The sequence below is a fragment of the Anolis carolinensis genome, chromosome 3 (assembly GCF_035594765.1).
Source record: "Anolis carolinensis isolate JA03-04 chromosome 3, rAnoCar3.1.pri, whole genome shotgun sequence".
Taxonomy (NCBI): Eukaryota; Metazoa; Chordata; class Lepidosauria; order Squamata; family Dactyloidae; genus Anolis; species Anolis carolinensis.
This window is the reverse complement of record NC_085843.1, coordinates 80,623,856-80,651,770: the sequence shown is the minus strand read 5'-3', so window position 1 is coordinate 80,651,770 and position 27,915 is coordinate 80,623,856. Positions and strand designations below refer to the sequence as shown.

The 27,915-nt window shown below is 39.9% G+C and overlaps 1 protein-coding gene across 1 annotated transcript; it reads right to left on the bottom strand.

Annotated features, from left to right (window-relative positions):
* Positions 1-2,425: 2,425 nt before the first annotated feature.
* LOC100552714 (interferon-induced GTP-binding protein Mx) lies at positions 2,426-22,990 on the bottom strand. The gene is made up of 12 exons (XM_008107490.3): positions 22,845-22,990; positions 18,822-18,894; positions 17,646-17,841; positions 15,624-15,761; positions 14,582-14,736; positions 13,053-13,191; positions 11,596-11,794; positions 9,702-9,780; positions 7,381-7,503; positions 4,284-4,428; positions 3,537-3,692; positions 2,426-2,501 (listed from the first exon to the last, which is right to left on the bottom strand). Exons 1-11 carry the CDS (start codon positions 22,922-22,924, stop codon positions 3,613-3,615), a joined length of 1,407 nt encoding a protein of 468 aa, XP_008105697.3. The 5' UTR covers positions 22,925-22,990; the 3' UTR covers positions 2,426-2,501; positions 3,537-3,612.
* Positions 22,991-27,915: the final 4,925 nt, after the last annotated feature.

The window sequence follows — 27,915 nt, the reverse complement described above, 5'->3', positions numbered from 1 at the left end:
ACTGGTGCAAACAAAACAAAACAAAACAAAACAAAACAAAACTCATTCAGAACAAAAGAAAACCTGAAAGTTTTCATCCCCATTTTTTGGGTGGTGTCTCTACATTTCACTTTCAGATCCAAATTAATTTTAGTTTCTGAGAATGGCTGTAGCTATTAGGCACTTTAGCCAATCATCATTCAGCTCTGGCATTACTGCAAGTAACTTGGTCAATCAGTTTGCAGAACTTTTCAGTGCCTTTCCTCACTGTTCTGGATGTTAATCTCCAGTATAGGTATGACTTCAATTTATTTAGTTTATTTATTCATTCACTATATTTCTACCCCCCTCTATCTCACCCCAAGGGGAACTCACAAGTGGCTTCCAGTTATGGCAATTATTCGACATGACGTCATGACTGATAGCCAGTGCTTCCCTTAAAAGTCAGTTCAGGCAATGTAGGCATTCAAGTTAGAAGAAAGGCCCGAGTCTCTGGTCCAGTCAAGTCTTGGATTCAAGTATCTTGGAAGGTTTCTATATTCTTGATTTATGATTCTTGCTCAAGGTTTTCTAAGTATATTTTTTGCTTATGGATTTATGCTATACTTATGATTTTTAGCTATTCCTGGACTGTATTACCTTTGGATTTTTAACAGACATTTGGATTCCTACTTCTAAACCTTTTTTGGATTATTTCTCTCCTTTCTTTGTTCCTGCTTTTTTCATATATTTGATGTATTTTTACAATAAACTGTTTGCTTATACTCTGGATTCGTGTGGTGCTGTGGTCATAGGTGGCTCCAGGCCTGGGATACAACAGTCACATTAAAACATAAAGTAACAATAAATAGCAAATGAACTATAAAATCAAACAAGCACATACACAATACACTGTGAGAATATTTTGGACTGTATGCTACTCCCCAAATGCCTGATTCCACAGCCAAGTTTTAACTTTTTTCTGAAGGCCAGGAGGGAGGAGGCCAATCTGATATCACGGGGGAGGGAATTTCACAGCTGAGGGACCACCACCAAGAAGGCCCTGTCCCTCGTCCCCACCAATTGCACCTGTGAAGGAGGTAGGACTGAGAGCAGGGCCTCCCCGGCAGATCTCAACACCAGAGCTGGTTCATAGAGGGAGATACATTCGGACAGATAAGCTGAGCCGGAACCATTTATGGCTTTATAGACTAAAGCCAGCATTCTGAATTGAGCTTGGCAGCAAACTGGCAGCCAGTCGAGCTGACATAACAGGGGGGTTTGTATGCTCCCTGTATGCCACTCCAGTGAACAACCCTGGCTGCCACTCATAGGGCTACTTGAAGCTTCCAAACAGTCTTCAAAGGTAACCCCACGTAGAGCGCATTTCAGTAGTCTATTAGAGATGTAATGACAGCATGAACTACCGTGGCTAATGTCCTGAAAATCTGAATGAAATTGAAAGAAATGTCAGTCTTTCATTGAGTCCCATGGAGCTCATCAAACAACACACTGCTTCTGGTGGATTTTGTCTTTAACATGTATAGAAACAGAGACTTGTGAAGCCAGGGAGGAATCAACTTCACAATTCTCCCTGCGCATAGAAACAGCTGGTGGGAAGGGAACTATTGTTAAATTCTGTTTCCTTTGGAAACAGAAGGCCACTGTATGACAGGCCTCTTCCACATAGTTGTATAAAATCCACATTGAATTGGATCATGTGGCAGTGTGGACTCAGATAACCCAGTTCAAAGCAGATATTGTGGATTATCTGCCTTGATATTCTGAACTATATGGCAATATGGAAGGGCCCTTAGAAAACAGTTTCCACCTTGTGGGATGAGATCCTTAGGATTTTGTTCTTGTTGGGATCTATTTTTTAAACACCACTCTCTGAATAAAGTATTGATGTTGGCACTGAGAACTGCAACTTATTGATCAGAAACAACAGAAATCTCATCCACTTTGGTGTACAGTGCTCCCTCATTAATCCGCGGTTCGGGTTCCGTGGATCCGCTGTATCGCGGATTTTTCCATCCGGCCCGCCCTCTCTTTGCAGGCACAAAAGGGCCCAGTTTAAGTCACGTGACCCGGCCCGCGCTTCCTCCTCAGCCGCCTGCAGACAGCGCTAGTAGGCCCTGCTTGCACCTCATCGCCCCAGGAACAACAAGGAAGACAGAACAGTATGTTTAAAGAGGAAAAGAGGGAGGGGGAAGGCTATATTTATTGAAATAAATATAGTGCCGCTATATCGTGGTTTTCCACTTTTTGCGGGCAGGCCTGGAACTTAACCCCCACAAAAAGTGAGGGGACACTGTATTGTGTAGTTTTTGGACTTCGACAATACTCATCCGCTTTGTTTTTTAAAACAGGACTGCAGAAATGACTACAGCTGCCAACAGCAACATTTTATCCAGGTTCATCTCCTCTCCTGATTTGTTGTTTCGTTGTCTGGAAGAATTCTTACCTGAGCAGCTCTAAGAAGGTTGTAAAATTACTGAAATGTAGCACAGCAGTTTCAATAAACACTTTTTGTACATACTCTGGAAAAAATAGAAAACCAGCATGGGAAAGATTAGCAGAATAGTAGTAAGCACACACTGGTAAATAAGCAGAAGGTTCAAGCACTGAGAGCTCTGAACGCTGAATCTTTAAACCCAAACCCATCACATACAGAGTTGCATTCAAAGCAGGAGATTTGGCAAGAAAGAAATATCTTTTTGCATAAACCTACAACATGATAGCTTGGGGATTCTGGAATCTTTCCTATCTCTTTTATTCAGAGCAAACTGAGATAGTAAGCTTTTATTTCAACTAGTATGAAGAAATGATAGAGAAGGAAAGAATAAAACAGTTTCTTTTTCTTTTGATGATTTTTATTCTGAAAGAGTGTCAAGTGAACTTCCTTCCTAAGAAGTACTGTTGGGGGTTGTAATATAATAATAATAATAATAATAATAATAATAATAATAATAATAATAATAATAATAATAGCAACTTTATTCTTATATCCCACCCCATCTCCCCAAGAGGACTCAGGGCGGGTTACATGTGGACCAAGCCCAGTAAAACAATAAAATATCAACCTAAAACATACATATTTTATCAACATGAAACATACATAAAACATACATATTTTTCAACAAATGGCAAATAAATTAGTTGCCCTGCATTTAAGTATCAAAATTATGTATCACTGGCCCACCATATCCACAGCTTCTGTATCCACAAATTCAACCATCTACAGCTTGAAAATATTTTTTAAAACATCCAAAAAGTAAACCTTGATTTAGCCATTTTATATAACGGACAACATTTTACTATGCCATTGTATATAATGGGACTTGCGCACCCAGAGATTTTAGTATCCAGGGATGGTCCTGGAATCAAACTTCAATGGATACCAAGTCCCTGCTATATCCATTTAATGACATCATTATGTTTTAAAACTATTCTCTTTTGAATGTATTCTTACTGTATTAAACATTTCAAGATAAATGACATTCTTGGTCATTCATACAAACACTTCATATAGTAAGAAGAGAGGAATAGGCCCTGAGTTATTATGTAAATTTTACCTGCTACTTTCTTCAACATTTCAACAGCAGGCAATTTTAGTTTTTCAATTTGCTGTTTTACAATGACTTCAAATGTCTAGTAGCTGACAAATCCTGGAAGTTCTTTGCCTCGATATTTGTATTCAAAATAGCAAACTTCTGTCAAATTATCTCTCACTGCAACAGTAAAACAATTTGAATTCATTATCCAATATCAAGTACCAATGTTGCAATACGTCAAAAGCTGCCTCTGTGAAAATTGTAGGATATAAAGGAACAAAATCTGTAACCTTCATATTTGATCATGATGGCTGCTTTTATTCTGCATTTCATAATCATGTTCCAGATAGTCAGAAAGAATGGAAATCAACCTAGAAATAATCCAGGTTGGCCAAAGCTCATATGGTGACTGATATGTGCAGGACTGGGTGCATAGGACACAGTGCTGATGTGGGTAAACACAAATTTGTCTATTGAAGGGCAAGTAAATGCATCAAATTCCAGCACAATTTCCTGGGATCTATAATTCTTACCATATGTCTTCGGCAGTAGAGTCAGCTTAGTGAATTTTAGTAAAACAGACAGCCAGACAGATGCACAGATGAACACAAGTAGATCCTACAAGACTGAATTGATAAGGCCTGTAGGCACTTTTCTGTCTGTCATTATTATACAGTTAACAATCTAGCTCACCATTGGAAAACATTGCGTGCATTCACATTTAACTTGGAATTCCAGTTAAATTGCGATATTCAAAACTGGATTTACCATCTGATTCATTGTGCTTTATCTCAGCTTGCCAAGTGTTAAAGAAGCCCCGCAATCTTGTAAACAATTTTGGTTTTTTTATATCCACTGAAACATCTTCTCCTTCCTTTATTTTTGAGAGGGCCTGAGTAAAACATGTGATTTTCTGGAAAGAGACACAAAAATGAAAATAGATGTTTTCTTTCTTTAAATAGTCTCTCCAGCCAAAATGTGCATTTCTGAAACAAACAAACAAACAAAAGATAAGAATCATTACTCTAGACCAATGGTTCTCAAATTGTGGATCCCCAGATGTTTTGGCCTTTAACTCCCAGAATTCCTAACGGCTGATAAACTGTCTGGGATTTCTGGGAGTTGTAGGCCAAAATACCTGGGGACACACAGGTTGAGAACCATTGTGCTAAAAGGATCCAGCGTCTGTCTCAAGACTTAGATTTATGCTATGCACATTTTTAAATGCTGGGAAGGATGAAGATAACTATGGAGATGGTATGGAGTTGAGCAATATATTTAATAGGACTGTGCAATCGATGAAAAAAATGTTTCAAAACTCATTGCAAAATTAGGGGATTCCGGAGTTTCATTTCTAAAGCATCATTAGTGAAAATTTTGTTACTATAACTCTATGAGCATTGAGGCATGGGTTAGTTCACTAACAAGGGATGGTAATGCTCTCGATCACATAATGTTGTTCCAAACTCATCTCAAACCAGTTTGCAAGTGAATGTTAAGCTGTCCTTTTCAATAGACTGCCACTTCTAAGCTGCAGAAAACATTTTCTAACAGAGTAGAGGTAGTGCAATAAGTAAAAAGTACTGCTGCTGTAAGTTTTGGAGAATACATGGAGTTACTGGAGTCACTTTCCACTCCTTCACTTCCCTGTCCCCAAGCTGCTCTCCATTCCACTTCCCACTTTAACCTCATTTGTTTCCTTATATTTTGAAACAAATTCATGTAACTGTGCAGTTTTACAGGTAATTCCTGGTACCTATATGGAGTTCTCTTGTTGACTAAGCGTTTCCACATTGTTTGTATGACATCCAATATCTGTTTTGCAAAAATTAGGTATGCTCCTGCAGCCCAAAACAAGGTTTGCCAATCATAAGTGCAACTCTCTCTTGCAGAACACACTAAACAGGAAAAGGGTGGACATTGGTAAATGGGACTGTATTTTATTAATATTTTATTTGCTTGGAGAGAGAGTGCTTGTGAACTGGGAAAATGCAGAAGCATCTATCTGTGCAGTTGCTGACTTCAAAGAAAATTGCAAAGTCTTTGCAAAATCAAGCCAAATTTCAAGAGTTGTGCAATTCTTCCAGGAAAAAGGGGGGCCATGGACAAAGAGGAGCAATGCATAGGTGGGAGTAGTTAGGGTCAGTTTGGTAAGTAGAAAGTGCTTTCAGCAAACATTTGCGTGAGAGGAGGAGTGACTATTCTGACATGTTCCAGCTTTCACAAGGGATGGGTTTCAACGCTAGAACATGCTTTTATGATCCCCCGGAATAAAGTCCATAGGACTATGACTTCCATTGTCTCAATAAGTGTGTTCATCCAGCAACATTATCCATCAATGCTCACATTTTTATCCATATACATAATTATATGGATAATTCTGTATCCATATACAGAATTATAATTCTTACTATTATAGCAAGGAATTCAGAAAATTACTCTTAAAAACCACTTCACCAAACGAGTGACCAAATAAGAGTATGACAATATAAGCCATAGTTTCTCAGAGTTCTTTGGTCATGAAACCCTCCAAAACACTTTTATTCCTGCAAAATCTTAACACTGTCCCCTGATTTTTTTCGTAGAACTCTTAACTTTGTTCCTAAACACTGTTAATGAAACAAAGTTCTTCCTCCTTTCATCTACTCCTATCACCTGGGTATTTTCTATAATATCGGTTTGAAAATAAAGAGATTCAAAATTTGTTTTTAAAGCAGAGGTACATTGAATTTCAATAAGATCTTCATATTCTGGCACCTACTTGCAAAACCCTATGATGCTTTTGTGGAACCCTAGGAATCTACAGAAAGCAGTATGGGAACTGTTGATAGAAGCTCTGCATAGAAAGTAATAGTCCTCCATGCCCCAGTAACAAGTGAAACCCCTCCCCAGCTTGGACCATGCACTGCTGGGTAAGCGAGAGGATCTTGGGCAGGGGAAGGAGTATCTGGCCCCAAATGTTACTCCCAGCGACCCTAATCCGTATAAGGACCTCTTCATATGTTCCTTATTTTGGGTTGCTTGGCAGTATTTTTGAACTTCAGCCACGGAGCCCGATGATTCCCATCACACACCCGAGAACTACTTCCAGGGTGGCTCTATAGCTGAAGTGCTGCTGTCATTGAAAAAATGGTAATGGCACACAATGGCAGGCTCCCCGTGTTTGCATAAGGAAAGATGGGTTGAGCTGCTGAAAAAGGGCTTCCTTCCATATGATGAGGAAGGGGGGAAGCTGCAATGGAACAGGGCAAGGGGTGACAGGTCCCCATGCTCCTTGTGCAACTGACAGCAGGTTATGGTGATCCAGGACATCTTCAGCGGCATGTGTGAAAAGGTCATAAGTAATGGTGGGCCTAGGAGTTGAAGCCCAACAACTATGTCTCTGATCTAGATACTGATTTAGACAGCTGACAATGAAAATTAGAACAAGTAGATTCTATATACTGTGCCTTTTTAAAAAAAAAAATAGAGCCATTTAGATATGCTCCTAGAAAAATATTATCCAACAAGTCTATTTATAAGTAATAATTCCTGAATTCAATGGGACTTACTAGCAGGCAAGTGAAATTGCAGTTGTTAATGGTATACTTAAATTTGCAGTCTTTTTTTGAAGGGTGTGACTGTCAACAATATCTTAGTGGGTCCATGCATATTTGGTATTTTACTATCAGCTTCTTCATTAAACAGACCTAATTGTAGCAAAGGCCAGCCATACCTGGCAGTGTTCAAAGCCTCGTCCTCTTTTACAAAAGTTACATACACTTTTAAAGATATGGTAGTTCTTCAATCCCTGAGGAAGTTTCAAAATATTCCAGAACTAAAATCAAACTCCACACTTACTTACTTTCCCACCTATAATGCTCACCTCTATAAGAAAACGCATCTGGTCTTCCTGTGTTTCAGGTACACCTTGACCACAGTGCTCTAACTTTATATTTGCTTCCTCAATTTTGTCCTTTATTTGCCTTTCTAAAGTGGGCAGTGATTTCTGAAATAAAAAGCAAGGCACCAACAAGAAAGGTGTTAAGCCTTCGAAGAATATTTCAATACCTCTTATTAGAATGGAGATAGAGATCAGTATTGATGTACTTCCCCAAGCCATAAACCTCCCCTAAAAGTTAGTAATAAGTAAATATCCTTTCACAAAAAACTGGCCCCATGAACATGTCCTGTGAAGTGAACAAATTAAGATGCCGAAAAGACATGTGTCTGCTTTCTGATTATGTTTATCATTGTTTTCATCATGTCATTCATTCATATCCTGTCAATATTGAAAATCAAGACAGCTAGGAGCTGGAGGTGGCAACAGCCGACAGTAAGCTCTGCCGTGGGTTGGTCCATGATGTCACAAAAAGTTGGAAGCGACTAAACGAATAAACAACACAAAATAGTATTGAAAACAATACACATTAAACCATAGAAAACACTCAGTAGAAGCATTACGAAGGTTAAACACTAGCATTATGTAAGTAAAAACACTGAACAGCAAAAACATTAAAATCAATTAAACATCTTCATACAAACCTTAAACTATATTTCCTGAAAGATTTTAGCCTCAATAAGATTTTGTTTCCTGATCAAACTGCTTTCCATTATTATTTTTTGTAAAGGCCACAGCAATTGCATGTTTAAATATACCTTGGTTCTTGGATACAAATAAATGACATATACAGTGGAGTTTGACATATACAGAGGAGTCTCCTTATCCAACCTTCACTCATCCAACGTTCTGTTATCCAATGCAGTCTGCTTTCACAAGACTGAACTTTTTACGGATTTAACTTCCGACAATGTTGTTACTGTAAGTTCATTTTATGCAATGCTATTTTTGTAGTCTTTTTTTTAGTAGTCAATGTTTTTGTAGTCAATGTTTTCAAATACACTGCAATGCTTTGATACTAAAGTTGTTAATACAGTTATTACAGTAATACATAACATTACAGTGTATTGAACCATGCACTGAACTGCTCTTTTCTGTAGACTTGTTGTAAAAAATGATGTTTTGGTGCTTAATTTGTAAAATCATAATTTAATTTGATGTTTAATAGGCTTTTCCTTAACCACTCCTTATTATCCAACATTTTCGCTTATCCAACGTTCTGCCGGCCCGTTTATGTTGAATAAGCGAGACTCTACTGTAATGGCATGAATTTTCCCCTTTCAGTTTTTTAGAGATACCTAATCCTTTTCCTGTCTAATTTTATCCTCTTCCCAATTGGGTATTTTGCATCCCCTGAAAATAGATGAGAGAAGTAGGAAAGAGCTGGAACCATCAAGTGGAAACACAGCCATATGAGAAAAGGTAAACCAGATCTTCTGCTGCTACCTTTTCTCTCTACTGTGCACAGAAGCCTCATAAAACTAAACTAAACAGAAAGGGAAAAAATCATCTGGTGAATGGTGTATTATCAAATGTACTTTCAGCCTTTATCTAACAGATCTATACCTGATTTCCCTTTGTCTTTTCCTATAGACAGCTCTGGAATACAACCTGGATAGAAAGGGTCTGGACACAGTGTGGTGGAAACTGTTTCTTTCCACAACAGTTTCCCAGACATATGGCCCCAGATCTGCTAATAGTTGTAGAAAAGGGAACACACTGTCACTGTTAATAACAGTGAATGCACCCAACAGGTATAAGGGAGGCAACTTGGTATTGGAGAACGGAAGAGTAAAACGTTTAGTCTTATGCCTATTAACTCCCTCCCTGCATCTCACTACAGAAAATAAAATGAAAAGTAATATTATATATGTTTTTCATACAAAATCATATTTTTATGCTGGTCTGAACTAACAGAAGATAGAAAAGTTAACACATATTCCATCAGGAAAGGTTTGACATTCAAAGCAACAAAAGTTCACATTTCCTTGTTGTCTGATTTCAATCTGAAAAGTATCTTGTAAAATCTTAATAGCTCCCTCTAAAGACTGGTGTTAAGAGAAGTCCCCTCTCATGGGGACAATGGAACACGTTTTGGTCCTGTTCTGGAAGCCTTGGCAACAGTGTGGACTGTTTGTCTAAAGAAAGCTTACACATATGTATCTGCTCACATTTAGGCTTTTCTTACATAGATAGTCTACATGACTGCATAGCTAACAGCACGACCCAGCTTCCAGTAGATTATAGAATCAATTCATCATAAACGTACACCTACTTAAAGTTCTGAAACATATATTTTCACTTACATTAATGTGCTCTATCAGTTCCTGCGTAAGCAGTTCTGCCAGAAGAGGGATGGTGGCTTTACCCTCCTCCAAGAGGGACCTGAAAAAAAAATCCAAAATAAATTATCACATTAGAAATATTTCATTTCCACCTGGACAGAGAATTTCAAGCATTCTCTCAAGTCTGGATGTTGGAAATGAAATGTTCAGGATGATCCATCTCATCATAAAGAGCAGAATAAGGCCAGGTAGTTTTTCATTTCTTGCGCAACAAAATCCAATTGTTCCAGTTTTCTGTGTCACACAGGATGCCATATCCAATGCCTGTTCACAAGTGTAATATAAAACATACACAGGATAGTCCTCAAGTAGGCTGTTAATCCAGATATCCAACATCTTGGTGTTCTAACCAGTTTTGGATGTGCTGTCCATATAAGGCCAGTAGGAATAGCAACAACTGGGAACAACACTCTAGGGGCCCTTCCAGACAGGCCCTATATCCCAGGATCCGATCCCAGGTTTTCTGTTTATTCCAGATTATCTGACAGTGCAGGCTCATATAATTCAGTTTAAAGCAGAAAATCTGGGATCAGATCCTGGGATATAGGACTTGTCTGGAAGGGCACAAGGATAGGTCTAATGGGATAAACTGCATCAGGCCAACAGCACGTTCTTCCACTGAATTTTATGCAGGGATTGGTCACAAGGCATTGCTATCAATTATGTTAAACTATCACCTAAACCTGAACAATTTTTGGACTACGAAAATACTGGGAGATAACGGGTTATATCATTGTGCTTGGTGCTGGTAGTTCATCATATACTGAGGGCCTTCTGGGTTTGTTGGGTTTTCTATTTGTTCTTTGGTTAATACTGGATAGAGTGCTGTAATGGAACTGAACTTGTTCATTGTTCCTTATTGCTCATTTTATTTTATTTCATCTTTCTTCTGTGGTTGTATATTTAAACTTCTTTTTCCTTTCATTAGGTGGACAAGAAATTGGCTTTACAAAAATTCCTTCCCAAGCTCAAAACAAAGGCAAGGGAAGGTTTTTTTCTTCTTCTTCATGTCAGGAGCAACTTGAGAATCTGCAAGTTGCTTCTGGTGTGAGATAATTGGCCGCCTGCAAGGACGCTGTCCAGGGAATGCCCGGATGTTTTACCATCCTGTGGGAGGTTTCACTGATGTTGCCGCATGAGAAGCTGGAGCTGACAGACGGTAGCTCACCACTTCTCCCGGATTCAGGACTGCTTTTGGTCAGCAGTCCTGCCAGCACAAGGGTTTAAACTATTGCGCCACAGGGGGCAATGGGAAGAGTAAAATTGTGGGCTCCTTCACCCTCATTCTGGTAAGTTTACGGTGTAGTAATGTAAATTTATTTACCCACTGAGATTTCACTTAAATGTAATAAATAGTCCTCTTTTGACAAGTATATAAGTAACAAGGATTTTTAAAATATAAATATAATGCAGTTGCAGTTTTTCCACTAACCTTTTGCCTGTGCTATTATGCAACAAATAAGGAGTGCTATAGTTTGAGCCAATAGAGTGTGGAGAAACAAGTTCTTTTTACTCTAAGTTTTAACTGAGAAGAAGTGAAGCTTATCGCAACTTCTGTTATGAATCTTTTACAATCTAATTCACACATAACAATGACTTGTGACACATTTTAAATTCAGTTAGTTATTTGTTCAGGGTTCATTATTTATCTACCCTAAGACCCATTTCATCCTCCATCTAAATCCTTAAGAGTGTGCTGCCTTGTTCTGTATTATTCCTCTGCACATATTCAGCTCACAGAACAGTACAAAATGTCTGAAAGTATCAGTTATTTTGCAGCATGCGCTTTTTTAACCCATTGTATTAGCCAAGAAAATGGATAACTAAGGTATCCATTTTTTAAAAAAACAAAAACCTGAAAATGGAGTGCTTTTCAAAAAATCTTCTCTCATTCTGGATTGCATCTTTCAAGCTCACTTTCTTGTTGATGTCAGTCTGTCCACGACATTTAACTATCATATATCCTTTTTTCAGGGGAACTTTCTGATTCTGAACTATGTCAACTATTTCTTCCTCAACTCCTTTATCAACCAAGTCAGGCTTAGTCACAATGCCTGTGAAATAAGTAAAACACAAGAAAGACAAGACACTTTTCATAGTTAAAATGGTACAAAAAACATTCTGTCTATGAACATCCTCTCCCCTCAATTTTTATGCCCTCGAATCTGCCCTGATGGCTTAGGAAGCTGGGTTTCCAAGTGAGGAAATACATGGGCTTCTTAGGTAGAATCAAAAGTAACTCTGGTTTTGCTCGGCAATCAATTTTATCCCGCATACTTTAACTAGGGTTTGTTTGGGGGGGGGGGGGGTAGAGCATGACAATTGAAAGTTTGGGAAAAAAACTTTAAAAAACTTTCCAATGAAACAGGTTTGTAAATCACTTGAATGAAAATATCTTAGGTCCCTTCCACACTGCCATATAATCCAGTTCAATGTGGATTTTATACAGCTGTGTGGAAGTGTCCTCAGAGAATATAATGAGAAAGGGATATCTGAGATGGAGAAACTAGAAGAGTTTCGTCCAAATCAGGTAATCTAGAAGAGCTGGGATCATTATTGCTTTCTTTGTTGTTGTCATCATCTTTAATAACACAATGTGTTTCCTATTGTTCTCAATGTGAGTCCTTCTGGGGAGAGAGGGCGGGGTATAAATACAGTTTTATTATAATATTATTATTGTTGTTCTAGCTGCAAGGCAGGCTGTTAATGTATTACTGCTGGTTACTAGCAAGCAATTCACTGCATTACCACTGCATTAATACTAGCATTGTCCTCTCCTTATTTAGCAATTTCATCACCCTGGGACAGTTGTGGTGAGTTGCTGCACTTCCCTACAACTGGTTTTTCCTTATTTATTTTTAATCCCTGTTCAATGTAGCTTCTTTAAAGGTTTAAAGTTTCTTCAAGTTGGCTAACCTAGCATAGATTGGTAGAATAACTGTGCAGAGTATATATTAATTTAATTTATATTCAACCTTTCAAGGAAGCTAATATCACATAAGGACCTATTTCTATTCAAAAGAGCCAAATTCCAGAAATATCTGTTGAAGCATCATATACAAAAAGCATAGGTATGTAAATTTTGCCATCATAAGAAGTTTACTCTCCTATCAACAAATTTAGATATTGAACACCAACTAGTGGTTACATTCAGGATTTTGTGCAATACAATTCATGCAGCATGAACATGTAGAAGCTAACTTAGTAACACAAGGTTTTAGCCTATGAGTTCTAGAATGCTACTGGAGTGAGCAGAAAATAGTATCCTGATTGTAAAGAATGATCTTTGCTATAAGTGTTTTATTTACTTACCAAGGGTTCTCTCTCCTTGTGGATCTACTTCCCGTGCCATTTTCAGTGCCTCTGTTGTTGCAATATCTACATTACCTGGCACCACCACCAAATTGATTGTTTCTTGTTTGGTAATATAATTCTGAATTAATGTAGTTATCTGCAAAAAGACAATCCAGACAAGACTTGCACTGCACACTGCCAAAACATGCTCTCATTTTGAGACCTGACAATACCCCAGATAATATCTATAAGCAGAGCCTATGATAACCTTTTAAAATGAACTTGGACCAGTTAGGACAGCTTTTAAGAAGAAATTTCAATATTCGGATCACATGGATATCTCTTCACATTCACATCTACACATTGTGAAATGTTGGACTAGGATTTGGAAGACTTCAAATTTTTGAAGTTTTGAAACTGTTGTAAGCACCTGAAAGAATTATACTAGGACATCTAAAAACACATCTAGGGAACAGGGCATCTATACAACCATCATAGTCATTGCTTCATTTGGGCTTCTGATGCTATCAAGTATGGGATCACGTTAGTTTGATTCTGTGTTTGGGGATTCAGGCCCCTTCCACACATCTGAATAAGAACCTGGAGCTGGACAATTGAAAACACTACCCACAGCACACATTAGTTGCACTGCGAGCAAGAGATAAGATATACAATTACAGTGTTCCTCACTACTTCACGGTTCACTTTTCATGGATTGGCTGTTTTGCGGTTTTTCAATAAACTCTAAAAGGATATTATAAATCATAAAAATTTTCAATTTACAGCCTAAGGAAGGGAGGAAGGAGAAGCCAAAGGGAGAGAAATTTTATTTATTTATTTATTTACAGTATTTATATTTCGCCCTTCTCACCCCGAAGGGGACTCAGGGCAGATCACATTACACATATAAGGCAAACATTTAATGCCTTAACATAGAACAAAGATAGAGACAAACCAGGCTCTGAGCTGGCCTCGAACTCATGACTTCTTGGTCAGAGTGATTTGTTGCAGCCGGCTGCAGCAGGCTGCTCACAAGCCTGCGCCACAGCCCTGGCCCAAGCGGCAACAGGAGGAGAAGGAGGCCATTGATCAACACACGATTGGTTGATAAAGACTTAACATAGTGTATAACTACTAAAATAATGTATAAATATTAAAATAAATATAGCATCCCTACTTCGTGGATTTTCACTTATTGCGGGTAGTCCTAGAACGTAACCCCCGCGATGAGGGAACACTGTACTGTAATAAGAGAATTTACAATATTTAAGAAAGTAAACATTTTAAAATATCTTACTGTACGAACACAGTTTTATTTGATCGGCACATAAAACATAGCAACTTTGGTACAGCCGTATCTCCAAGGACAGAGATTTCAATAACTAGTGATGTTCCTTACAAGCAGAGGTGACATTTGAAAAGGAATGCCAGCTGAGCATTTTTGAGCATGGACCAGTTTGATATGATAGGAAGCTCTCTTATACCTTGATGAACCCATTCAACTAATGTTAAGAATCCTACCACTCAAGAACATAGGTCTGTTTTACCTGCATTCCAATATCTTCTGGCTGGTCACCAACAGCCACTCTTGCAATCCCTGGAAGATCGATTAGAGTAAGGTCTGGAATATCATGGGAGCAAATTTCCAGGCTAATTAAGTCGTGGCTAATGCCCACTCCTTTACCAGCCATTTTATTTTGAGCTGTATTAATAAGAGAAAACAATATGAAAGATAAGGTTAAAAGAATCTATTGGAACAAAACAATTTGATCTAAAACAGAGATGTGTTTCTGTATCACTTACACCTCAAATAAGCATGCAAATCCATGTATATGTTGAAACTGAATTGCAATGTACAGACCCCATAGAACTTTAGTTTTGTTAGTATTAAATAGGAATATGATTTGCAAATCAGCTTCAAAACAACATAATAAGGTTGTGCTGACTAGCTTTAACCCTATTTGGTGGCGATATGAAAATCCAATTTATTTTGTAATATAACTTAATCTAATATATTTCTAACTGAATTGTTCCTAATACTAATGGTATTTAATTCTATTTTAATATTTGTATATTTTTAAACTGTATTGGAATGCTTTTAATGTAAGCCACTTTGAGTCTCCTTTGTGGAGAGAAAAAGCAGGACATAAATAAACATTATAATAAAATAAAATAAAAATAGGGGTTAACAAACCATGAGAAAGTGTTCATGGTTTGCTACCCACTGTTGTAAAAAAGAATGCTTGTGACCCAAAACATGCTACTAGACAAGATTTGGACATCAAAAAATCTACACTTGAACTGGGCACTAAGCCTCTTTAGTTTCTGAGTTTTAGTAGTTTCTACTTAGATATTTTAACATTTTTATATTAACAAAAATGTGGTATTTTTCCCACAAAAAGAAAAGCTAAAGCACTTCAACATATAGCAAATAGCTAAATGGCTATGACCTACAGCATGTTTGCAACTTTGCAAGCTTCTGCAATTATAGCATATGTTTTGCAGGACAGCACAAAACAAGAAATATGTGAGTGTGTATGTGTGAATCTGATAGGAATTCACTGTTATGCCTTAACACTGACAAGTTACCTGTTATCACTGCCTCCTCCACTTCTGATGAATTACTCAGTTCTAGCACTGTGTCCAAATATTTAATCTTCCCTTTCCATTCCTTTGTGTGCTGCGTTTTCTTCAGTTTTAGTTCTAAGGGGCATCTTGTAACAATACCTATAAAGTTAAAACACATACAAAATGTTTTATTCTTTAAACATGAAGAAAGCTCCTGACTTCAAGAGTGCCCTTGCAAATGCCCACAAATTCCTAGAATGCCCAAAGGAAAATAACTACCCTGTTTCCCCTAAAATAAGACATCCCCAGAAAATAAGACCTAGTGCAGGTTTTACTGAATTGCTAAATATAAGGCCTCCCCAGGAAGTAAGGCCTAGTAAAGTTTTTGTTTGGAAGCATGCCCGCCGAACAGAACACCAGAGCATGCAGGATCGGTACCATAAAGTGTTGTACATGGAAATATTGGTAGTAACAAGAAATTCTTGATAGGATTCACAGTTTATCTGGTTACGCTGGTTTATGATGACAACTACTGTACAGTATATAATAAATGTTCATTTTTTTGTTCAATAATAAATGTGAATTCTTCTTCATGGAAAAATAAGACATCCCCTGAAAATAAGACCTAGAGTATCTTTGGGAGCAAAAATTAATATAAGACACTGTCTTATTTTCGGGAAAACATGGTATTTCTGTCGGCAGAATGCACTATAATATTGTTGGAAATAATTGCATGCCATACTTATTTCAATTATTGTATTCAGTTACATTGTATTCAGTTACATAATGGGCCTGGCTGTGGCACAGCTGGTTAGTAGCCAGCAGCAATAAATCACCACTGACCGAGGTTATTGGTTCGAAGCCCAGGTCGCAGTTAAGCTCCCAACCATCAATAGCCTAGCTTGCTGCCCACCTAAGCAGCTCGAAAACAGCTGTGTCTGTAAGTAGACAATTCTAGATATCGCTTAATGTGGGGAGGCTAATTTAACTTAATTTATGACACCATAAAACTGCTGGCGGCATGTGAATGATATGAGGAAGTAGGTAAAGGGTTTCCCCTGACATTAAGTCCAGTCGTGACCGACTCTGGGGGTTGGTGCTCATCTCCATTTCTAAGCTGAAGAGCCAGCGTTGTCCATAGACACCTCCAAGGTCATGTGGCCGGCATGACTGCATGGAGTTCCGTTACCTTCCCACCGGAGCGGTACCTATTGATCTACTCACATTTGCATGTTTTCGAACTGCTAAGTTGGCAGAAGCTGGAGCTAACAGCAGGCGCTCACTTTTGGTCTGCAAGTTCAGCAGCTCAGCGCTTTAACACTTCACCACCGGGGCTCCACCATCAAAAAGGACTCAGCATCACAGTGGATGATGAAGCAGCAGCTCCCCCTGTGGCCGGAATCAATCATACCGTCATGAAGCCTGAAGCTGGAAAATGTTATATACTCTCTACGGTCTGTCTATATATGTGGTATGTCTGATAATGGCATTGAATGTTTGTCATGTATATGTGCATTGCAATCCGCCCTGAGTCCCCTTTGGGGAGAGAAGGGTGGAATATAAATACTGTAAATCAAATAAATAAATAAATAAATAAATACTTTTGGCTTCCTCTGCTGGAAGGGACAAAATGATGGGTCATTAATTTATTTTAAAGAGATTTTTATTCTATTCATAACAATAAAAAATGTTTCAAGGTACTTTTTAAAAACTCTATTAAAACAACCAGAAAGCCAGCAATTATGAAACCATAGTGAAGGAAAATAAATAGTAAAAAGAAACTCAGAAAAAGGTGAATACAAATAATTTAGTGGGTAAAGAAATGTGTGTGTGCGTGTTTAAAGAGATTTATTTAGTGCGCCAAAGGCATCATAGGCTAATCTCCCTGGGGAAAGAAATGCCACCACAGAGAGCATCACCCTTGTCTCGACCTGCTTCAACACAGAGAGGAAGGAGGAAAGCAAAAGGGGAACCACTGCAGACAATTTTATTTTTCCAAACCATGAATATTTAAAAGTGGAAAGGCTGAACAAGTATTCTCACCACTGCCCCTTGGAAGAGCTACACCGGACAGTGCTTCTAGAACAGAACTCTTCCCAGAGCTCTGATCTCCAATCACAGCAATCGCCGGCAGAGCCAAGTCCTTTTCCACACCCAGGTCTCTCAAAGAGTCAATGAGGTCAATGCAAGGTCGGACCTTCGCCTCATATTGGCTGCACAGAGAGGCCCCTTCTGTTTTCTGAGAAAAAACAAAAACAAAAAAACCCATCAGTGCTGAAACAGGTTGATTTCCAAAACATAATGAAATATTTTGCTACACGATCCTCCCAGATTCTGACAACCAGATTTGTTAAATTATACAATTGTGTATACATAAGTAAAGATAAAGGCTTCCCCTTGACATTAAGTCTATCACGTCCAACTCTGGGGGTTGATGTTCATCTCCATTTTTAAGCCGAAGAGGCGGCATTGTCCGTAGACGCCTCCAAGGTCATGTGGCCGGCATGACTGCATGGAGCGCCGTTACCTTCCTGGCATAGCAATAACTATTGATCTACTCACATTTGCATGTTTTTGGAATTGTTAAGTTGGCAGAAGCTGGGGCTAACAGCAGGAGCTCATCCCGCTCTCTGGATTCGAACTGCCAACCTTTTGGTCAGCAAATTCAGCAGCTCAGCAGTTTAACCCGCTGCTCTGCATAAATAAATGTTTAAATATGTATAATAAATGGTTTCTATATGTTGTATGCATGTTCATTTGGGGTCACACTTTTTAAAGGGTGGGGACATTTTCCTTTATATTGTTGACAGACATTTTTGGGGAAAATGGCAATTGCCTTTTGCTCCCAGTGGAAGTGGCACACTTCCACTGGTTACAGCAATACCATGGGTTTGAGGAATGGAAAAGCAATTCCCGTCACAGTGTCAACATTTAAAAGACACTGAAGTCATGTGAGTCATATTTTGATATGTCTTAGTGCAGAAAAAAACCAATGTTTTATTTTTCTTTTATCTGCAAATACGTGCCCTTTCTTGTGGAAGGTTCCCACTGAATATTTATGCCATCCTTGTATCACTGTTAACACTGAAGACACTTACTGGTGTATCAAACTGGGATGTGCCTTTGATTTCAAGAAACGTTCTCAGAGACACAAAATATGCATTAGAGATGGATTTTGACAACAACTGGATATAATTTTGGATGGCCTAAAATCAGTACCTCATTTTGCTTATTCCCTGGTAAAACTGGACCCAAAGACTCGTTCATATTCTTGACAGACATTTTTGCTCTCCTAGAATGAAAATAAATTTGTTAGGACACAGAAAACAAGTTCTTAATGAAAGCAGGACAGTAATGTCAGAGCTGTAAAGCTGGAAGTAATTTTGGGTGGAGTTGGATTCAGTATATATACATATACAGTAATGTTATATTTTTCCATAGACATTTAGGGAAGTTTTCTTGCTCAGAAATGTTAATCAAGTGAATATATTTTATGTTCTGTCACTTTAAGAAGCCTAATGATTCACATGATGATGAAATTCCTGTGCCACCATACCACTACTGTAAATTTATTAATTCTAATTAATTTACTGCACATTTGCTATTTATAAAAGAGCTAGAATCAGACAGTAGAAAAATAGAGGAGTTAGAGCTGAAGGGCATGCACGCTGGCTCGACAATCCTGAAGGAAAAAGAAGATCCTTGTCTTTTTTTTTGGTTTGGTTTGCATGCCAATTCATAAGCCCAATATCTGTTGGAAGTAAATTCCTGTTGACCCAATTAACTAAGCAGACATGTCTCTATTACTTTTCTGAAACGAGGTAGTAATTCAAAATGTTTCAATACCCATGAACCTATCTATACAATTGCAAAACAAAATACATATACCGTAATTATTCTTTTAGTGTGTTTTTTATTTTAAAAAAAGCTTTAAATACTGGTAATGACAGTATTATGTATGCACACTGCTTCCTAATCTACATCTTCTATATCTATATCTTCTGTATCTATCTATACACATAATAAAAGTGAAAGTGTGTATGTGTCGCAGGGTTGCCTGCTTACACAGACAGACTCCCGCCTCCACAAACAGCTAATAACCCACAGTGCTGAGGAGCCACCAAAAGCACTCTCTTTAAGGACATTGCACATCCCAGTGTTCCTTTCTCTCTCCACTGGTATGGAATTCGTATGACCCTGCCCACTGCCTTTCCCTTAACCCTTTCCTACCCTTGCAGTTCACCCTGCATCAAGGCACAACACTGTGACCCCCATGACCAACAGAACATACTGGAGGGATTTGGGGAACTAACCTACCCGTGTGGGAGTTGTAGTTCACCATGCACCCAGAGCACTCTGAACCCCACCAATGACAGATCTGGACCAAACTTCAAACACAGAACCCTGGTGACTAACAGAACATACTGGAGGTGTTAGTGGGGGGACTGACCCACCCGCGTGGGAGTTTTAGTTCACCCTACAGCCAGAGCACTCTAACCCCATCCAATGACAGACCTGGACCAAACATGGCACATAGAATCCTGGTGACCAACTGAACATACTGGTAGTGTTTGGGGGGGGGGGGAACCAACCTACCCACATGGGAGTTGTAGTTCACCCTGCACCCAGAGCACTGTGAACCCTACCAATGACTGATCTGGACCAAACATGGCACACGAAACCCTGGTGACCAACTGAACATACTGGATGAGTTTGGGGAGGACTAACCACCCATATGGGAGTTGTAGTTCACCCTGCAACCAGCAAGTATTCTGAAGTCCCCAATGGCAGATTTGGAACACATGTGGCACACAGAACACTGATGGCCAACAGAACATATTGGAGGCGTTGGGGAGGGAATGACCCACCCGTGTGGGAGTTGTAGTTCACCCTGCATCCAGAATCCCATCAATAACAAATCTGAACCAAATTTGGCACATCGACCCAGCTTGCCCAACTGTGAATACAGGCAGAGTTTGGGGTGTTTGCCCTTGGAATCTGGGAGTTGTAGCTCACCTGCATCCAAAGAAACTGTGACCCCCACCAACATTCCTGTTAATTCAACCATTTTAATTTGGATCATCTATTCACTCTTGGAGGATTAACAACATAGCTATTTCAGATACAATTTAAATAAAGGTGATGGAGAAAAAAATCTACCATGGTTTGATGCAATATTTAGAGCAAGACTTGCATCACAGCAGATTGCTGGGAGTGGAGCCTCTGAGATAAAAGAAAACTTCTAACTTGACTGCCTTGCCTATAGCTTTTATGTCCTGCAACATTATCCCATGAAAAGGCCCTGGACCCCTTTCCCCATCAATTCTTGTTGTGTGCTTTGAGATCTGGTAGCTCCCATCAAACTCTAGTCAGCTAAGCCTACAAGGAGAGTCCAGGGGAGTTGCAGTCTAACAATCAGCTGTGGCGCAGCTGGTTAGCAGCCAACTGCAATAAATCACTACTGACCGAGAGGTCATGAGTTCAAAGCCAGCCCGGGGCGGATTGATCTCCTGACCATTAATAGCTTAGCTCGCTGTTGGCCTAAGCAATGGACTCGGTGTCACAACTGGACAATGAAGCAGCAGCTCCCCCTGTGGCCAGAATCGAACATACCCTCATGAAGCTGAAAACTGGGAAATGTTAAATTGCCTCTGTGTCTATGTCGTATGTCTAATGGCATTGAATATTTGCCAGGTATATGTGCATTATAATCTGCCCTGAGTCCCCTTCGGGGTGAGAAGGGCGGAATATAAATACTGTAAATGAAATGAAAATAAAATCACGTTTCCAGCTGATCAGTACCAGATTTGGTGTTTAACACAGATTTGAACACTTCATCCAGCATTGACAGGTGAAGATCCGACTGCACTGGTTTTAATATTTGGCTTTTCAACTATGCTACTTAAAGATGTTCTTAATCAGATACAGAAGAGTCTCACTTTTCCAAGCTAAACGGGCTGGCAGAAGCTTGGATAAGTTAATATCTTGGATAATAAAGAGGGATTAAGGAAAAGCCTATTAAACATCAAATTAGGTTATTATTTCACAAATTAAGCACCAAAACATCACATTATACAACAAATTTGACAGAAAAAGTAGTTCAATATGTAGTAATGTTATGTTGTAATTACTGTATTTACGAATTTAGCACCAAAATATCACGATATATTGAAAACATTGACTACAAAAATGGCTTGGATTATCCAGAAGCTTGGATAAGCGAGGCTTGGATAAGTGAGACTCTACTGTAGTTTCATTATATATCAAGAGTCATTTCTGGTACAGCTTCATCCTATATGCTTTGTGTAAAATGCATTTGCATCCCATTTCTTCAGAGAAGACAGGCTGCTGGTGAAGAAGAGCATGATGGAAAGGAAACGAGAATTTCTACAGCAACTCTATCATCTTCTTTCGAAACTCCAAACACTATTAATATTAATAAAATAAATAAATAAAATGAACACTTGAAATGTATTGATCAGCAACTACTTCCCTTCTACAAAGTTATGTGAGAAACTCAGTTTGGATCCCTGAGCATTCTAACACAACTGAACATCCTCAGCCAAGAGCATTTCTTATTTATTTATTTATTCTCATTTTTTCTGTTATGAAGCTGTCCTCTCCTCTCGCTGGATTTATTTATTTATTAGAAACATTTATATCCCACCCTTCACACCCCCGTGTGGGGACTCAGGGCAGCCTTACAATTAGCATCATTAGACACTGAACAACCCAATATAAAACATAATACAGTAGAGTCTCACTTATCCAACATAAACGGGCCAGCAGAATGTTGGATAAGCGAATATGTTGGATAATAAGGAGAGATTAAGGAGAAGCCTATTAAACATCAAATTAGGTTATGATTGTACAAATTAAGCATCAAAACATCATGTTATACAACAAATTTGACAGAAAAAGTAGTTCAATATGCAGTAATGCTCCGTAGTAATTACTGTATTTATGAATTTAGCACCAAAATATCACGATGTATTGAAAACATTGACTACAAAAATGTGTTGGATAATCCAGAATGTTGGATAAGCGAATGTTGGATAAATGAGACTCTACTGTATATATAAAAAACAGTTACAATTAAAATAGATAACATTAGTTAAAACATCCATATAAATATACATTCAAGGGCGCATTTCTTATTATTTATTACTCTCCTTTCCTCTGTCGATCCTGAATGGGGCCCTGCAGGTTTACGATCAGATCATACTGAGAAAGGTTTCTTACCTCTTGTCTCCCTGCGTCCTAACACCCTGCCTCTTGGATGCAGCAGCTGAGTTTTGTGCTTCAAATCTGCAGCACAGCATTAAACTCCGCCCTTTTCCTGCTTCTGTTGGGAAATAATCGAGCCTGAAGCAGAAACGAAAGTAACTCGAGGATGGCGCAGGCTCAAGCCATCTCAATGTGACTGAAGTTTCTTTTCTTGGAGAAAGGCTCCTGGTACTCAAAAGAGCAAGAAACGAAAGTAAAATGCAGGGTTTTTGATTTTTTTTCCCAGTAAACGGAAAGTTTTGCTGTTGTTTGGATTGCTGTGAGTTTTCCGGGCTGTATGGCCATGTTCCAGAAGCATTCTCTCCTGGCGTTTCGCCTGCATCTATGGCAGGCATCCTCAGAGGTTGTGAGGTCTGTTGGAAACTAGGCAAGTGGGGTTTATATATCTGTGGAAGGTCCAGGGTGAGAAAAAGACCTGTCTGTTTGAGGCAAGTGTGGATGTTTCAATTGGCCACCTTGATTAGCATTGAATAGCCTTGCAGCTTCAAGGTCTGGCTGCTTGCTGCTTAGGGGAATCCTTTGTTGGGAGGTGTTAGCTGGCCCTCATTGTTTATTTAATTCCTCTGGGTTTTTTTTAATATTGTTCTTTATTTACTTCCTGGTTTTAGTTTTTTTTTATGAGTTCTTTTTCCCACCCTGGATATTCCACAGATATATAAACCTTCCTTGTCTAGTTTCCAACAGACCTCACAACCTTTGAGGATGCCTGCCATAGATTCAGGCGAAACGTCAGGAGATAATGCTTCTGGAACATGGCCATACAGACCAGAAAACTCACAACAACCCAGTGATTCTGGCCATGAAAGACTTCGACAACACATTTACTGTTGTTTACTGCTCTTAAAGCAACTTTGATTTATGGCAAACCCATGAATAAAAAACTCAAAATCCCAGCGACCCTGACATCATTAGCCCTGCATAGGTCCTGCAGTTTTACAAGGTTGTTAGCCTTCTCTGCCAAATAATCTTGGTACTTCCTAAATTCCTTGCATCTATCCATCTGAAATGTGGTCTTCCACTTCTCCTTCTGCCCCTCTACCGGGCCAATTCGTATTGCTTTTTCTAATGCATCTTCTCATGATATGTCCAAAGTATGTCAGTTGTTTGTCAGTTTGGTTTCTAGGGAGATTTCATGCTTAATTTGCTCTAGAGGCCATTATTTGGCTTTCAAAGGCAGTGCAGGTTTCTGTAGAGCTCTCATCACCACAATTCCAGTGGGTTGCTTCTTTTCTAATCAATTTTTTTTTCATTGTCCAGCTTCCACAACTATACATAGAAACTGGAAAAAACCTATCTTGATGTTGGTATTGCAAACAAGATCCCACCTGATCTTAAGGTGTTAAATAGGCTCAGACCAGGTTAGATCTTGGATGAAGGATCACCAATCCTGAAGTTACAAACAAGATAGGCTCTGTAGATTTGTTCTTAAGTTGAATTTGCATGTAAGTCAGAACATATACCTTTTAAGTGTAACTCCATATTATAGCCGCCAACACTGCATCTGCAAGGAATCACTCACGGGAGCTGTCAGGGGACTCCTTCAACCCGATTCTCAAACGGAGCCTCCTGCCTGCCCCGTGGCTCACTGTGAAAAATATGCAAAGTTCTTTGCAGATAAAGTCACTCAGATCCGTTCCAATTTGGATGTCACTATTGATACAGTCTCTGTGGATGTAACCCAGGAACCCTGCCACTTGTCATGTTTTGATGGATTTATTTCAACTTGTTAAGTCCAAGGATGTGGATAAGATCCTTGGGGAAGTGTGACTGACCATATGTGCTATAGTCTCTTGCCCTTCTTGGTTTATCAAATAGGCCGGGGGGTGGGGGTTAGTTGACTGGGTGAAGAGGGTGGCTTATGCTTTCCTCAATCAAGACATATTTTCATCTGGCCTAAAAATGGTAGTGGCGAAACCACTGCTTAGGAAATCATCACTAGACCCCATGGAAATGGGTAACTATTGCCCAGTCTCTAATCTCCCCTTTTTTGGGCCATGTTCTGGAGTGAGTGGTGACCTCACAACTCCAGAGATTTCTGGATGAAACGGATTATCAGGATACATTTCAGTCTGGTTTCAGGCCCGGCCATGGAACCGAGACAGCTTTGGTTGCTTTTGTAGATGATCTACGTAGAGAACTTGACAGGGGGAGTGTGTCCCTGTCGGTTCTCTTGGACCTCTCAGCAACCTTAGATAATATCGATCATGGTATCCTTCTGGATCATCTGGCTGGGATGGGACTTGGAGGCACTGGTTGTACCCAGATGGTAATGTTGGGGGACGCCTGCTCGGCCTCAAGACCGTTGTCCCCCATGTTGTTTAACATCTACATGAAGTTGCTGTGAGAAATCAGCAGGAGTTTTGGAGTTCGGTGCCATCTGTATGCAAATGACGCACAACGCTACTACTTATTTCCACCAAAAGCCAAGGAAGCAGCCCCGACTGTGAACCGGTGCCTGTCAACTGTTGTGGACTGGATGAGGACAAGCAAACTGAAATTGAATCCAGACAAGACAGGGGTCCTCCTAGTCAATTGAAGGCAGATCAGGGTATAGAGTGGCAACCTGTGCTGGATGGGATCACACTCCCCCTGAAGACATGGGTCTGCAGTTTGGGGGTCTTCCTGGACTCAACGCTAAGCTGGAGGCCCAGGTGTCGGCGGTGGCCAGGAGAGCCTTCACAGAATTAAAACTTGTGTGCTAGCTGCAACCATTCAGTGAGAAGCCAGACTTGGCCATGGTGGTCTGTGCCATGGTTACATCCCATTTAGACTACTGTAATGGGCTCTATGTGGAGCTGCCCTTGAAGAGTGTCTGGAAATATCAATTAGTTCAGAGATCTGCAGCCAGGTTACGAACAGGTGCTGGACCCAGGGAGCACACTACTCCCATGCCATCACACCCAGGCACCTTTTAGAACTTTAAGATGTGCTTCTTTCTTTGCCCAGGTGAACTGCGGGGGCCTTACTTTGATGCTCAGGAATCCCAGTAACCAGAGTCACTTCAAGTTGAACAATCAAACAAGATTTTATTTTCTCAAAGTCTTTGGCAGACTTGGCACACGTAGTTAAGGTTACAAATATAAATAGTCAACTTAAAAAACCTTTCCCCTTAGTTGCTGGGTTAACTTCCTCCAAAGGCGAAGAGTTCCTGAGATCCTCTCTACCCTGGCCCTCTCTACCCTACCCTAGCTAGTAGGCTTGATCGATCCATGAAAAATTTGATTCTAAACTCGTTTCAAAACTAGAGGGAGCAGTTTTTCGTTTTTGTTGCTAATAACGAATTTGGCCCCCAAAATTTTTCGAAATTAACGAAAATTCGTTATTTTCTAAATTAATTCGTTAATGGTGGACGCGCATGCGCGGTGGCCCAAAAACAGCCCGAAGGGGGGGGACTTAGGGGGCTCTCCCGCCCTCATTTTTTGAGTGATCTTCTTCAAACTTGGTACAGTGGTAGAACACATTTAACACTGATAGCTCACCAAAATGTGGAACGTTTCCCTTATCCTCTGATTTTTGGCAAATTTTCATAGCTTTTATAATAAACCATTTTTTAATAATTGCAGAAATCTGTTCCTGGTTTGAAAGTCTTATTTCCTGTTAAATTGGGTTGTCTTTACTGTGAAAGTCATTGTTCTACTTCAGAAACTTTGTTTTTGTGGCTGAAACTTTGTTAAATTGGTGTGTGTGTGATATATACTGTGTATATAGTCCCTGCATAATGTGTGTGTGTGTGTGTGTGTATAGGTAAAGGTAAAGGTATCCCTTGACGTTAAGTTCAGTCATGTCTGACTCTGGGGGTTGGTGCTCATCTCCATTTCTAAGCCCAAGAGCCAGTGTTGTCCATAGACACCTCCAAGGTCATGTGGCCGGCATGACTACATGGAGTGCCATTACCTTCCCAGAAACACCCAGAAAATGGGAATTCCAGACAGGAAACAATCAGGGCCAGCTAATACCTCCCAACAAAGGATTCCCCCAGGTAGGAAGCAGCCAGGCTTTGAAGCTGCAAGGCTATTCAATGCTAATCAAGGTGACCAATTGCAACATTCACACTTGCCTCCCACAGACAAGAGTTCTTTCTCCCACCCTGGACCTTCCACAGATATATAAACCCCACTTGCCTAGCTTCGCACAGACATCAAAACCTCTATGTCTGCCACAGATGTGGGTGAAACGTCAGGAGAGAATGCTTCTGGCACATGGCCATAGAGCCCGGAATACATACCACAACAGTGTGATCCCGGCCATGAAAGCTTTCGACAACACAACCACAGTATCCATTCAAGTTCATGTAGCGTGGTATGGACTGGAGACCTGTATTGGGGGGAGGGAGGGTGCGAATCTGGGCCCCTGGGAGCAGCCGAGGACGGGCCTGGCCCACACCCCCTCGCATCCCGGGCCTCTTCCTCCTCACCGCCGGGCCCCTCTCGGTCTCTCCAGGCCTGAGCTGAGGCGAGGCGGCGGCGGCCATTTCCCCCCTCCATCTTCCTCCTCCTCCTCGGCCTCCTTCCCCCTCGCCCCCTCCCATTGGCTGAGCCTCCCATTGGCTGAGGGGCAAAAGGAAAGGAGTTTGGGTGATTTGCAAAAGCTTTTTTTTCTTAACGAAAAAAACGAAGAAATAAGAAAAAACGGCCTCTCGCGATTCGAAACCGCGATATCCAGACGTGTGGACAACCAAGGTTCTATATTGCTTCAAAACAAACGAAAATAACGAATTAATAACGGGTAACGGGAAAATCGAATTATTTGAGCAAGCCTACTAGCTAGCTTGGAGATTAAGTAGTTGGAGTTTCTTCCAATGGCAGAGAAATCCTGAGATATTCTCTGCCCCAGTGCTGAGTTACTATTTTTAGAAAGAGCAGGTCTTTCCCTATCCACGCTCAGCACCATGCAAGGGCACGTCAGTACTTACGATAGCTTGTCTGAGCTGGCCAGGCTTGACCACACAAGCACATCTGAGTTCTTTTCTCTTCTGTCTAGAAGGCAAAATGCTTCTCAAAATGGAGCCTTTTACCCGAGGAAAAGG

Bases quoted from the DNA above. Each gene is read 5' to 3' on its own strand.
- LOC100552714 (XM_008107490.3), bottom strand. From the start codon at position 22,924: ATGCTGTGCTGCAGATTTGAAGCACAAAACTCAGCTGCTGCATCCAAG. The intron at 17,842-18,821 runs GTACTGATTTTA...GTTTTTTCTCAG, and splicing joins CAGGGAATAAGCAAAATGAG to AAAACAGAAGGGGCCTCTCT. The intron at 9,781-11,595 runs GTTTTTGTTTTT...TTTTTTTTTCAG, and splicing joins GAAAAGCACTCCATTTTCAG to GTCCCTCTTGGAGGAGGGTA.